The 14,788-nt window shown below is 44.3% G+C and overlaps 1 protein-coding gene across 2 annotated transcripts in view; it reads left to right on the top strand.

Moving 5' to 3' along the window:
* The window catches only part of PEAK1 (pseudopodium enriched atypical kinase 1), a 720,838-nt gene that overhangs the window by 663,337 nt on the left and 42,713 nt on the right, over positions 1–14,788 (top strand). For both annotated transcript variants that reach the window (XM_078685075.1, XM_078685076.1), the window contains one exon: positions 264–3,537. In XM_078685075.1, the coding sequence (XP_078541201.1) occupies positions 377–3,537 (3,161 nt within the window). In that variant the 5' untranslated portion in view covers positions 264–376. The remainder of the gene's footprint in view (positions 1–263; positions 3,538–14,788) is intronic.

Genomic DNA, 14,788 nt, shown 5'->3' with positions numbered 1-14,788 from the left:
TATTTTGTAAAATAAAATAATAAAAAAAGGCCTTTTTTGTGTGTGTGTCAGAATATGTAACACTCCTTGCCTTCGCTATCCAGGTCCTTCACTGGGTCTTTGTTTATGGTGCAAAGTCCAATGCTCTACTAATAGATAACCGTCCTTACATGGTTTTGAAATTCTACAAAATGTGCTGCTTTTTAAAAAAACAAAAAATATGTTCAGGCTTTTTAACATTCTATTTAAAACATATTCTAATGCCCATTTTTGTCTTGTTTAAGGTGTGCTTCGGGGGCAGTGAAGCAATGAGGACATCATGGGGAACAGAAATGGATGAAACCAGCACTTTGTTGTAATTGATAACCACACTTTCTGATGCACAACACTGGGAAAGATGTCCGCTTGTAGCACCTTCACTGAACACGTCTGGAAACCCGGCGAATGTAAGAACTGCTTCAAGCCGAAGAGCCTCCACCAGCTTCCTCCGGCCTCCGAGAAGGCTCCCCTCTCTCGCAGCAACCTAAAAACCAATGTCAACCATAGCAACAACCATCGCACAAGGAGCACAGGCAATTTCCGACCGCCGGTGGCCAAGAAACCCACCATAGCTGTGAAGCCGACCATGATGGTGATGGATGGGCCAGGTTTGTGTGCTGAGACCGGCACGCCGGAGCACTGCGAGAATAAGCAAACAGCAGGGTGGAACCGGAACAAGGCCATCATGAACAAGAAGCAGCTGAACAATAACAATGATGATGAGATTGAAGGGTATAGCCATGTTCATAGAGGGTATGAAACCAATGACCGTGTCAACAAGATACCCAACAACAATAACAATGGACTCACCGAGGTGTTAAAGGAAATTGCAGGGTTGGATACAACGCCTCAGCTATCGTGTAAGGAAAAGAACTCTAGAGAGTGTTTCTTGGGAAGGATCAACCACTGCTACAAGCGGTCTTTGGAACGGAAGATCCCCCCAAGCTGTATGGTAGGTGAAATGAAGGAATCTCAAGGCAAGCATGTGATGTTAAGTGGCAGCGAGGAAGTGATCAGTAATGAGGGTGGACGCTTTTGCTATCCAGAGTTCTCCAGTGGCGACGAAAGTGATGACGATGCTTTCTTTGGCAGTATCCAAGGAGAGCATGAGAGCTGGGATGAAAGTGACGAGGAATTGTTGGCAATGGAGATTCGCATGCGAGGGCAGCCTCGCTTTGCCAACTTCAGGGCCAACACATTGTCACCAGTCAGGTTCTCTGTGGACAAAAAATGGAATACTGTGCCTCTGAGGAACAAGTCTCTTCAGAGGATATGTGCTGTGGACTATGATGATAGCTATGATGAAATCCTCAATGGCTATGGTGATGACGGGGTTATTCTGTATGGCCAAGAGAGCATGCAGAGCATTGTCTCCTCGGATTCCACGTCTCCAGATTCTTCTTTGACTGAGTCCTCTCGCTCAGGAACAATCAGCAACTCCTCCCAGAAACTCTGCAATGGAGGGTTGTCTCCCAGCACCCCAAAAGTCATCAAGTCGAGCGAGCCTGGATATGAGAATCTTCGTGGTGATGTGCTTGGCAAAGATCTTGCAAAAGTCGACAGAAACATCGCCAAGGTTCAGGAGACTCATAAGGCGGTGCTTGCTCTGAGACTGGAGGAAAAGGGTGGGAAGATTGCTGTCCAAACAGAAAAACAAGATGGTAGCAAAGGGCCCATTGAGGTCACAGGACAGGCACTGACAATAAGTATAGTTCCCACCGAAGAGCAGGCTCAGCCTTACCGGGTGGTGAATTTAGAACAACCTTTGTGCAAGCCATACACAATTGTTGATGTGTCCGCAGCTATGTCCAGCGAACAATCAGATGTGCAGTTAGACCACCAAAAACAAAAAAGCAGTCCAACAACCCCAAGTACTCCAAGCACACCTTTGTCACCCCCCTTGCCATCGTCTGGACAGGTAAATGCTAATCTGAAAAAGTCCAGTGCCATCCGATACCAAGAAGTTTGGACCTCAAGCACCAGTCCACGACAGAAAATACCCAAGGTGGAGATAGTAACTGGCTGCTCCGGGCCAGTTGTTCCTCCAAGGAGGAGCAGCCATAAATCTGCCCCTACATCCCCAACTGCTACCCACATTTCTTCGAAAACTATCCCAGTTAAGTCACCAAACTTGTCAGAGATTAAGTTTAACAGCTATAACAACGCTGGCATGCCACCTTTCCCCATTATAATTCACGATGAACCAGCATATCCCCGGGGTACTAAAAATGCCATTAAAGTGCCCATCGTGATTAATCCAAATGCATACGATAACCTAGCCATTTACAAGAGCTTTCGAGGCACTAATGGAGAGATGACCTTCAAGGAGAAAACTGCAAGTATCATAAGCAGCACATATGAAGAAATCGAGACTGGTGGCAAAGGGCCAGACATTGCGGTTGCTAAACCCATGGACGTCACTCAAGCCAAAGGGGAGACCTTGAACACAGAACAAAAAATGGGGTCAGTGGCCAAGAAGGTGAAAGAACTAAATAACACTCTCAACAAAGGTCCAACCTCTCCTACAAGAGGCATGACTTCTGGCCCCAGCTCACCGGTGAAATGCCGGATAACCACTTCTGAAGAACCCGTTAAGACAGAACCAGCCCAGGCGCTGGCGCCATCTGCCATTAGCAACAGGGAAAATGCAAATACTGTACTCTCTCAGATTGTGGCCTCCATCCAACCACCACAGTCTCCGCCAGGTTCCCCACAGACTAGTGCCAAAGCATGCAGCGTGGAGGAGCTCTACTCACTCCCGCCCGATGCAGGTACCACTGACACTACCCTTGTGCGTCCCAAGTCCCTTTTCACAACGCAGACGATTGGTGTCACTGAGTCCTCCAGACCTGTAGAGGGCACCTGCGTGAAAACACAAAAAGAAGCTATATCCTCCAAGCCAACCACTATGAACTTTGCTAAACCTGTGATGGGTGGACCGCACACTGCAACAACCCCGAAATCTGACCAAGGGCCCCCATTCCCTCCTCCCCGTTCCACTTCATCACCATACCATGCAAGCAATCTTTTGCAGCGGCACTTCAGCAACTGGTCCAAGCCTACAAGTCCCACAAAAGCCACGGAGGCAGAGTCTGTCTTGCGTTCAGAGACCCGCCGGGTGGTCGATGCTAAGCCCAAGCGTTGGATTTCCTTCAAAAGCTTCTTCCGTCGCAGGAAAACCGATGAGGAGGAAGAGAGGGAGCGAGAACGAGAGAAGGGAAAGCTGGTGGGCCTGGACGGGACGGTTATTCACATGTTACCTCCACCTCCAGTCCAACGTCACCATTGGTTCAGCGAGACCAAAACAGAGGCCAGCGAGAAGCCATCCATCGTGTTCATGTACAGGTGCGAATCTGGAACCGGAGAGACCAGCGCTGAATTGAGTATGCCCCAGGATGGTGTTCATGATTTGAGTACAACAAGCGAAGGGGGAACAGCGCATATCTCGTCTGAAGATGCTGAGTTGCTGCATGGCGGCCTCCCACCACCACCTCCACCACCTCCAGAGGAGACCATAAGGTAACTCTTACTTATAATGCATAGCGCCCTGGGCTGCTGAAATGTGCATGTTTATGTTACATTCAAGAGAGTCTGCATTGCTTGTTATGTACGTTCACACTGTGGCTCATGGTGGCAATACAGGACAGTTTTCTTCTATCGTTGTGGACAAGCCAGCAGAACGGTTGATGGGAAATTAACATGCACACTGAGAGTGCCTATTTATACGTTGTGAGTAATTTGATGATATGGCAATTGTTTGGTGTTACCGGCCATGAGGTTTCTTGAATTAAAAGCGAGCATGAGTTGAACAAGGAAGGAAAGCACCTCAATGCTGTGGTGACGTCAGTATTGGCGACCAATAGAGTTGGTGGTTCATGACCGCTGGAGAATTCTGTGTTTTATTTTCAATTTATTTTTTTGGTATATGTGAAAATAATTTGAAATACGGTAAGTTTCAATCCATGGGTCTTGCATACCTCGTGTTATATTTGCTCTTACTTCCTTCTTTACATTTAGCTTTTAATAATGAGAAGCATTGCCAAGCACAATAGGTCTTGCCTGTGTGAGATCTATGGTGGTGGAGTGGCATGATGTGAAGCGGCATTGTGGGAAGTGGCAGTCTCTGCGGCATGGAGTAGCATTGTGTGGAGTAGAGTGGCATTGTATGGCATGGAGTGGTGTTGTGAGGCGTGGAGTAGAGAGATATTGTGTGACATGGAGTAGAGTAGAGTGGCGTGGTGTGTGATGGTGTGGCACTATGTGGAGTAGAGTGTAATGGAGTGGCGATTTGTGACGTATAGTGGAGTGGCATGCCGCAAAGCACTACAGAACCTCCTCAGGGCACTATATAAAAAAATTACAATTGAGTGAAATGGCATTTTGTGGTATTGTCTGGAGTGGAGTGTAATTATGTGACGTATACAGACGTGGCATTGTGTGGGGTGGCATGTGACTTGGAGTGGAATTGTGCTGTATGGAGTGGAGTTGAATTATGTGGCAATGTGTGGAGTGGATTAGAGTGGAATTGTGTGGCGTGCAGTGGAATTGTTTGATATTGTGTGGAGTGGACTTGTGCGTAGCGTGAGGTGGAATTGAGTGGAGTGGAGTGGTGTGGAGTGGATTGTAATTGTGTGGCATTAAGTGGAGTACAATTGCACTCTAGCACTGAGTGGAGTGGAGAATTATGTGGTATGGAATTGTGTGGCACTGTGTGGAGTGGAATTGAGTGCCGGGAGTGGAATTTTGTGTAAATATTTCCTAATAATGCATTGCTATTTCTGCCACAAGCATGTAGTTGTATCTAAATATGTAAATTACTATGACATCTTCCAGTCTCTTCACAATATCAAACCTGGCACTATGGCTTTCTGCAAAAACCCCAGCCCTTGTTAAGCCAATCTGCTGTTCTTAATACATAGCAGTGACACTTAAAAAACCAGAAATGTCTTGTCATTAAATACTGCCCAGATCACTGGTCCCAGCATGTTTCCGTGCTATCACCAACCCTTGCTCTCCAACAAACAAAACAGAAGAAGGAAAATAAAACGATGGAAGGGAAGTTTTCTGTACGCGAGTAAGCAATGTTTTGGGAACACTACCTACACTTTCTCTCATTCTGCAAGATATCAACAGTGATGGTCACTTATTTCCAGCCACGGTCACCTTATCATTAAATCAGAGCAATGCCTCAAAGCAACTGGCAACAGCCTGACTTTTGTATTCAGAAGGCATAGATTATTCGTGCAGTATGTTCTTTATCAGAGCACTCGGTGCTCCTTCAGAAGCCACCAAAATACGGGGTGAATCACCATAGAATTGAACCAGAAAGCCCAGACAGTCTTCTGCAAGGTTTAGAGAGGAGGCGGGAGAAGGGTTCCAAAGTGTTGTCCTTTAATAGGAGGGAAGGGGCGAAGGAAGAACTAATAGAATGAGCAGAGTGATGGAGAAAAAAAGCAGTAGCAAGAGTGGTGTGTGGAGGCAACAGGAGGCTACCCAAGAGTCTCCCTGTGAAGGAATCGTTGCCCTAGATAAGTGCCCTGATCAAAATACACACATTGGACTACTGCAATACATCCACAGGCTTGAAATCATCAGTGAGCGCTTTCTTGCTCACTGCGGACTGCTCTGTACTGTAAACCTTCAGAACTTGGGACCAAGTTAGAATCTCTGCAACAGCATAATATCCTATGATTCTGGTCAAATCATTTAATCTCCCCACACCTAAAAAAACAAGAATGTGCAGTTGTGTAATGCAACTTTTGCCCATGTAAATCGCCTCCAATACCTTGAGATGGGCCAAGATTGCGTGATGATTAAAATGCAAAAAAGGATAAAGAAATAATTCCTCAATCACAGCACGAGCAGGGGATTCCATGAATCGCAGATAGAAAAGGAAATCACTCATTGAATGCACTGGCCAGTTGGGAGCCAGGAAAGAAGAATAACAATGATTCTAACAAATGGTGAGCAATGGGCGGGCTGCAATTGAACTCGGAAAAGTCCGAAGTTGTAGGCTTCAGGAAGAAGACCTCACTGTGGGACTCCACCAGTTGGCCCACATATACATTGGACCCACACCCACCCCCCTGTTTGCAATTGAGAAACCTCAGAATTATCATATACAACAAAATTGGCATGACCATCCTATTCAATGCAGTGGTCTCAGTCTCCTTCAACAAGGATGCTGAAGAAAATCTACAAGTGGCTACCAGACAACACCAGGAAAACGATCACCTAAGCCCTGATCACCAGCAGAATAGACTATTGAAAGACCCTGTAGGCAGGGATTACCAACTAGCTGAAAAGAAGACTTCAGACAGTCCAAAATGCAGCAGCCAGACTAGTCCTCAACCACCCACGTCAAGCCCACATTGCACCACACCTAAGGGTACTCCACTGGCTTCTGATACATAAGTGCACAAACTTTTAACTTGCCACCCACACATACAGAGCTCTCCACAACACTGGCCCTGCCTACCTGAACAGCTGCATTTACTTTCAGCAACCTTCCAGACACCTTTGCTCCTCTAGTCTTTCACTAGCACACACTCCACGCATACACAAAAGCAGAGCAAGGGACTGCACCTGCTCGTACCTGGCCCCTGAAGCCTGGAACGCCCTCCCACAACTCATTAGAGCCCCATTATCTCTTCTTGACTTTTGCAAGAAGCTGAAGACCTGGCTTTTCGTGTAAGCCCACCGGGTCGGCCTCATATACCTGCTACATAGGGCCTGCATACCCTCATGGGTGATTAGCATGCTATAAAAACACTGATAACATAGCACTACCTAGTGGCATGACCTCAAATTATTTGTTAAATGTAAATGTCAAAATGTGAACAAGCACATGCCTTCTCTGGCATGAACATGCTTCATCCTGCTGTGATTTGCTTCTAAACGGTGAACAGTATTCTCTGAATAACGTGCTCCTCCCCCGTGATTTAGTCTCTCCTGAATCTTCTCTGGTCTGGTCTCAGGGAATCCTCACTTAGATACGGTACCAACATTGAGAGAGAGAGATTTTTCCACTTGCCTTCTTTCTAATTGCTCAATACTTTGAAAATATTACTTTCCACAACAGCGTATGGTTTTTCGGGGTTGCGGTAACCTGCGGATCCACTTTTCCTTTTGAGCTGACTGTTTTGCACAATTCAGAGGATAGAGATGGGGAACTAATGTTTGCTTTCTTCCTGTTATTGCTTGTGGATGTTAAGCTACTGTGGAATCGTTGCATCTCATTTTCCCCCTTGACCCCACAGAGAAGGGAGTTTGTTCCCAATGCCTGATCTTTTTTGATCACTGTTAAGTCAGTTGGAGTGGGGACAGTGCCTGCTGTGCCATTTGTGTCCTGAGTACCTCCTTGTAGGGCTTGACTGCAGAAATTGGTCAGGATAGCTTTTGCTGGAGAGTGCAAGTTAATGAGGCGATGCCGGTGTCAGTGTGGTGAATCCTGCAAAATTTGAAGGCTGTGGGTTGACAGAAAAGGTACATTGATGTTAAGTCATCTACATTTTTATTTTTACTGCATGGGTCAAAAAAATGAAGTCTCCCTTACTAGACGACCCTCACTCGGCTTTACTCTTGGTAGCTTTTCACGGTGTAGTTGTTGGTAATGAACACGCAGGGCACAAGTCGGGGGTACCCTTGGGAAGACTGCATCCACCCACTATTTTTACAGGGTGAACGCCATCCACCCGGCCAAGAAGTTGTGCTCCACTGAAATATGCTGAACTAGTCCCGGTGTAATGTTTAGGCATCGAAACACATTCAGCATCGCCTGTATGTTGTTTGCTTTCCTTCTGAGCAGCAACTTGCTGGCTATGGTGCAGGGCGTTCCTATTTTATTTTCGAGCTGGGCCTTAAACAAAGTTCGAAGTTATCGGGCCATCAGTCCTCCTTTGGTTCATCCTGGCTGGGAGCTATAGATGCAAATGCAATATAGGGGAAACAAAGGCACACAGCTTGTTGTCACTTTTCAGTTACTTAAGAGAGGCATGATTTTGACTTTGGTCAGTCCATGGGTATAAGAGATACGCATGCACAGTAAGAATGTCAGATGTGCTGGTCCGATTCAATATTTATACAAAAAACAATTTAAATATCACTATTTTGTTTTGTTTCCTTTTTAGCACTACTTACCCCAAAGCAGGATGTCAGAGCCCTTTACATCACACATTATACAGTGGCAATAAATCATATGTGTGTAAATGTATTTACAGGAGGTGTTACATAGGATAGTGGGGGTTACAAGGTGTAGCAGTCATATGTCCTTCATAGATCACTATGCTATATTAGAAGAAAAGCTATTTATGAACTGGATGTACCAAAAGGATCTCCTGTTAAAGGCGGTAGCCCATATACCTATCTTCAGAAAAAAAAATCTGTCATCTGAATGTTACATGATGTGCTTTGTCACATTAACTCTCCATGCTACTTTGATTCAAAACTGGGACTAGCCAAAACACAGATCTCTCCAGCAAATGTGTTAACCACCAGAGTTCTCTTACCATTATTAATATTCCCCAAGATTTACAGTGCACACAAAGCTCTCTGCAGCAGTACCTTTACCCCATAAGATATTTTAAAATGCAACTTCACCCAATTAAGCAAAACCGATTCATCGCCACGTTTCTCCTTGTGTTCTTTTCCTTGTGGAAGAGATAAAAAAAAGTAGAAATTAGGCCCAGATTTCACTTTGGGGTTGTCACTTTTTTGGAACAACCCTTACACAAAATTTAATTTGTTAAATCTAGTAATCTGAACTCCTTATAGACCTGCTAAACGGGTGTGAGGTCTTAAGATCTGAAGTCACTATTTGTGATGTCCCTTCATGTGAGGTAATGGGGTGTAATGCCACTTCCTGTGATGTCACTTCCTGTGATCCCACTTGCAATGGCACTTGCCGTGATGTCACATGCCGTGATGTCGCCCACCATTATGTCACTTGCATACTATCTAACTAGATTAGTTCCGCACTTCTGTTTTTTTAGGACTTGTGCCCTGTGAGGAGTTCCAGTTAGGGTTGCCTGAATTTCAGTGCAATCTTTTCTTCAATGGCCTCAGATGTGCGCCTTGATTGCAAGGCCCATCAACTCCTGCATGGAAGTCTCACTCTTAACCCCTTCATGAGAAGGTGGACCAACATCTAGGCATGCCTGGATGAAACAAGCCCCCCTCAGACCACAAGTCAAACCTGCTTTCAGGTACAGACCTACAGAAGGATGTGCTGCATGCTACAGCTGAAGCTGTCTTTATCAGAGGTCATCGTCCATCCTTGGATGTGGCAGTCCATGGCTAGCCCTTGTCTAGATTCAGCTATTTGTGGCTTAGCAAACCTAACAGAACGGCCTTTGTGCTCTTTTGATAAAGCTGCAACCTGCGCTGGTGCATTTGTTTGCGTTTGTTCCTGTGATGAAGTTCCAGCCTGCAGTGGTGACTGGATGTAATTTTAGTCATGAGATAAACCAGTAGCCTGTCCCAGTGCCTGTGTTGGTCTATGTGCTCATGTGATAAAGCTGCAGCCTGCTCTATATCTATGTGCTCCTGTGCTTAACCTGTAATGATGTCTGTTTGCGATTGTATTCCTGTGACAAAGTTGGAGCAGGCCCTGGTGCTTGTGTGCTTCTCTGGTGCGTTTAGGGTCCTGTGATAAAGCTGTACCATTTGTGGTGTCTCTGTTTGTTTGTATTCCTCAGAGAAAGTAAGTAAGTGTGTGTGTGTTTTTTTTTCTTCCTGTGGTGGTGCTGTAGTGGTGTGTGTGTGTATATGTAGTTCCTGTGATGGAGCTACAACCTGCACTCTTGCCGGTGTGTCTTTGCGCTCCCACGAGAAAACTGCTTCCCTGATGCAGATGTGTGGTTTTCTTCCTGTGGTGAACATGCAACTTATTTTGCTTGTGCTCCTGTGACAGGATTGCAGCCTGTAGTCGTGTCTTTGTGTGTTTGTGCGTATGCAGTGAAGTAGCCGCCTGTGGCGGGTGGTGTGTTTCTGCTTTCATGGTAAAGCTGCAGCAGGTCCTGGGTTTTGTGTGTTAGTTCTTCTGCACTCACAGATGTTGTTTTTTTGTGTGCTTTCTGTGGGAGAGTTACAGCACAGATCCCTCATCTGGGGGCGCATTCCTCTCTGAAAACTATGCGGTGTTACCAGTAAATAACTGAGCGGAAATTCTTGTTTCTCTGGGTTTCTTTCCCAGGGCCTGTCCGACAGGGAGGTTATCTTCAACGCGTTCAGCTGGGATGTGCTTGTCCCAACCGCATGACCCCACCCAGTTGGTTGTCTCATCCGCTGAGTTTTGCTGCCACAGAGGCCATCACAAATCTGTGTATAAAAGAAAACCTCTTTGAATATGTTTCAAGTAACACGTTCTTTACGTGTGTGTGTGTGTGTGTGCGTGTGCGTGTGTGCGTGTGTGTGTGTGTGTGTGTGTGTGTGTGCGTGTGCGTGTGTGTGTGTGTGCACCCCCCCTTGCCTTCACTTTTGTGCTGAATGCAAACTTGGGGTTCTTAGGTAAAGTTGACCACTGTTATTTAGTCTCCTCTTCCATCTGCACCGTTCTGAGCAAAAGTTAAAGTGTTGTTTATGAGGTTTATATTATTAAAATGCAAAATCATGTATTCTGACTAGTTTATGAATCTAAAACCCCTGCAATCTCCCTTGTAAAAAGGCACGACATCAGAGAAAATAATCCAAAACCAACAGGCAATGGCAAAGCCTATGCATGAGCTATTGTCTTTGGCAATTTGTTTCAGCCATTGTGTACAACAGTGTGGCTGCTGTTCAGCATGGCTAAACTTTAGTGGCGTGGATTAGGGTGAGGTAGAGTGGATTGGCTTAGATTGGGGTGGAGTGGGGTAAATTGCCTTAGAGTGGGTACAGGGTAGAGTGGGGTAGAATGGACTGGGGTGGAGTGGGGTAGATTGGATCGGCGTGGAGTGGGGTAATTGGGGTACATTGGAGTGGGGGAGTTGGGCAAGTTAGCCTGATAGATTGGAGTGGGGTAGATTGGGGTGGAGTGGCATAGATTGGAGTGGAGTAGAGTAGATTGGAGAGGGGCAGATTGGAGTGGGGTAGTTTGGAGTTGGGTAGTAGGGTAGAGTGAAGTAGGGTAGATTGGGGCAGAGTGCAGTGGGGTGTATTGGAGAGGAGTGTGGTAGATTTTGGTGGAGTGGGGTGGATTGGGGTAGAGTAGAGTGGGGTAGACTGGAGCGCAGTCAGGTAGATTGGAGTGGAGTGGGGGTAGATTTGGGTGGGGTAGATTTGGTGGAATGGTGAGGGGTAGATTGGAATGGTGTGGGATAGATTGGAGTGGGGTGGATTGGAGTAGATTGAGGAAGAGTGGAGTGGGATAGACTGAATTGGAACAGATTGGAGTGGGGTAGATTGGAGTGAAGTGGGATAGATTGGAGTGGGTAGATTAGAGTGGGTTAGAGTGAAGTGGGATTATGGTAGGGTAGATTGCATTGCAGTGAAGTGGAGAAGGATAGGGAGGTGTGGGGTAGATTGGGATGGGGTTGGGTAGATTGGAGTAGTTCGGAGTGTAGCGGATCAACTGGAGCAGATTAGTGTGGGGCAGTTTGGGGTGTATTGGGGTGGAGTGGAGTTAGATAGATTGGAGTGGAGTCAAGATTGGAGAGGAGTGAGATAGATTGGCAAAGAGCTGAGTGGAGCGGGGTAGGTTGGAGTGGAATATAGTGGGGTAGAGTAGGGTTGAATGGAGTCGATTGGGTGGATTTTTTTTTTTTTTTTTTTTTCTTCTTTTTTTTTTTTTTGTCCTCATCTTGCGATTACTGTATGCATACGGAGTATCAGGTGTTTGCCTCTTTGCTCTTTTCCGACACTGCCCCTTGATCTATCTTGGCTGGGGAGTTTTGACCTCTTGTTGGTTTTGAGGAGTTTCCTTTACTCGTTACATAACAATGTTTCTGGCTTAGATCGAGGGGAGCTAGCCAACTTGGCTACTCGGCAAGTACCATACTTGTCCACCAGAAGATGTATCGCTTTAATCATAGGACTTAAGTTGAAATCTTATTTGGGCTTTAAGAAAGTTTCAAAACTATCCCAGAACTTAAATCTTTTGCTTATATTTCTTAACTTATCCAGTTTGTTAATTCTTATTACCGAGTTCAGCCATTCTGCATGAGTTGGGCATGAGGATCCTATCCATTTGATACAAATTTCTCTCCTTGCCAGAACTATTAGCACAAAGAGGAGATTTTCCTGTTCTTTAGTAAGCCCCCCTTCATTACCTGAGTCTAAAATCCCAAAAATAGTAAGAGTAATACTCACAGTTATTTGTTTCGACAGGATAGTGCTCAGGGTCTTACCGACTTGATCCCAAAACTCTTTCAATTCAGGGCAGTTTTTAAACATGTGGATGTCGTCTGATTTTTCTTCTCCACATTTGGGGCATTTCTTTATTCCAGCATTTTTAAATTTGGAGAGTTTTTTTGGTGTCCAGTACGCCCTATGGATTGTATACAAATGATTCCTCTTCAGAGCCGCGGATTTCAAGTTGGACCAGCATTTATCTACTGATTTTTCCCAAATTAAGTCCAGATCCGTAATTACAATGTCTTTCCCCCAAATTTGGGTTTCCATATTGACGTTGATATCATTGGCCATTATCAAGGCCCAGTACCACTTTGCTACTTCTTTTGGTAATCGTGCTGTTCTAATCATGTCATCTTCTAGTTTTTCATTACCATTTGTACTGGGTAAAGTTCTAGACCAGCTTAGCATTTGATAGTATTTAAATTTAGACAGAGTATTGTTTGTCATTTCTTGCAGTTCTAACCATGTTTTTAAGTTTGGACCATTTAATATTTGTCCCCAGTATTTAATGTCGGCTCTTTTTAATGCCAGTGCTAGAGTGTCTTTTAAGCATTCTGGGGTTCCAGGAGATTCCCAGATGGGAGCCCACTTGCTATAGTACGATATTTTTAGAATGCTTCTAATTTGTGTCCATATCTTTGCTGCATCTCTTAGTATCTTGAGCTTTATTTTTTTGAAGTATTTGGGGTGTCCGAACTTAAACAATACATGGTCCTCCAATTTTGTAATTACTTTAAAATAAGTAGGGTAGTGTTCGTGGTTTTTTAGTAGTACTTTAATGTTTTTAAATTGGAAAGCTCTGCAATACTCCACCAAGTCTGGGCTGGCCAACCCACCATCTTTCTTACTCCTCCTGATCTTTTTCCATGCAATCCTCGACCCTTTTGCTGCCCATATGAAGCTTGTTATGTTTCTCTGTGCTCGAGCTAATTCCGTCTTTCCAAATTCCATTGGTATCGCATTAAATAGGAAGGTAAACTTTGGTAAGATGGTCATCTTGATTATATTAGATCTCCCAATCAAGCTCAACGGTAGAGAACTCCATTTCTCAAGCAATTTTTTTACGTCTCCGGCAACTTTATTTAGGTTTCTGTTTGCAATCTTCGCTATATCATGGTTTATTAGAATTCCTAAGTACCTTATTTCGTTTTTCATACAATTGCTTTGAAAGGTCGTATTCCATGTCATGAGCTCTGTCTTCGTTTGATTCACCAGATATCCTGAGATTCTCCCGAATGTCTTTAAAGTTTTCTCGATTCTTACTTTAGCTTTTTGATAATTATCAGTAAAAATCATTAGGTCGTCCGCATAAAGAGCGATTTTTTTCTCCCATGTGCCATATCTGAATGGAGTGATTTTGTTATTATTTCTTAGCTTATTTGCCAGTGGTTCAATATATAAATTGAATAGCAAAGGGGAGAGTGGACAACCCTGTCTTGTTCCTCTGGTTATCTTTATATTTTCTGTTAAGCTGCCATTAATTAAGACCTTGGATCTTGGATCTTTATAAATCTGGTTTACCATGCTGATAAAGTGAGGTCCGAAATTGTTCTTGACCATGACCTTCTCCAGAAAGGCCCAATTGACTCTATCAAAAGCCTTTGCGGCATCGATAGCAAGTATGGTAAGTGGAATTTTCTCATTTGTTGCGATGTCTATTGCAGTTAGGAGCTCTTGTGTTACTTCATGTAAGTATCTTCCTTTAATGAAACCTTTTTGATCTTGATGTAGTAATTTTGATAGTACTTTCCCTAGTCGAGCTGCCATTATTTTAGTAAAAATTTTATAGTCCGCGTTTAGTAATGATACTGGACGATATGACTCGCATTTAAGAGGGTTCTTACCGGGTTTCAGAATGATTGTGACTATGGCATCATTCCAAGAGTCTGGTATAGTTTTCTGTTGTGTTAAAATTAGGTTGATTATTTTAGTTAAATGAGGGAGTATGGAATTTTTCAGTTTCATATATAATTCGTTTGGCAAGGCATCCGGCCCCGCTGCTTTCCCCTTCTTCAAGCTTTTAATGGCGTCTGCCACTTCTTCTTCTTGAACTTCTTTATCCAAAACCTCTCTTTCGTTCTCTGCAAGTCTTAAAAGTGATGCGTCTTCCAGGTAAGAATTAATCATTTGATCTGAGGGATTTATATCTTCCGTATATAGATCCTTAAAAAATTTCCAGAATTCGTGCTTGATAATGTTTTCATCAGAGGTAGGAATTGTTTGATCGTCCGGGATAATACTTTCCACTTTGTTTTTAGCTAGATCTGATTTAAGCTTCCATGCCAACCATTTTCCGCAACCTTCACCAAACTCATGTTTTGCCAGTTTGCTAGAATCCCATTTTTTCTGTAACCTCTCTTCCAAAATTTTATCAATTTTATCTTTTTGCGTCTGTCTTTTGTTAAGAAGATCTTGTTTCTTTTCCTCCTCTTGTTCTGTG

The sequence above is a fragment of the Lissotriton helveticus genome, chromosome 3_2 (genome assembly GCF_964261635.1).
Source record: "Lissotriton helveticus chromosome 3_2, aLisHel1.1, whole genome shotgun sequence".
In the NCBI taxonomy this organism is placed as follows: domain Eukaryota; kingdom Metazoa; phylum Chordata; class Amphibia; order Caudata; family Salamandridae; genus Lissotriton; species Lissotriton helveticus.
Note: the sequence above shows the minus strand (reverse complement) of the source record. Positions and strands in the feature narration are given on the sequence as shown.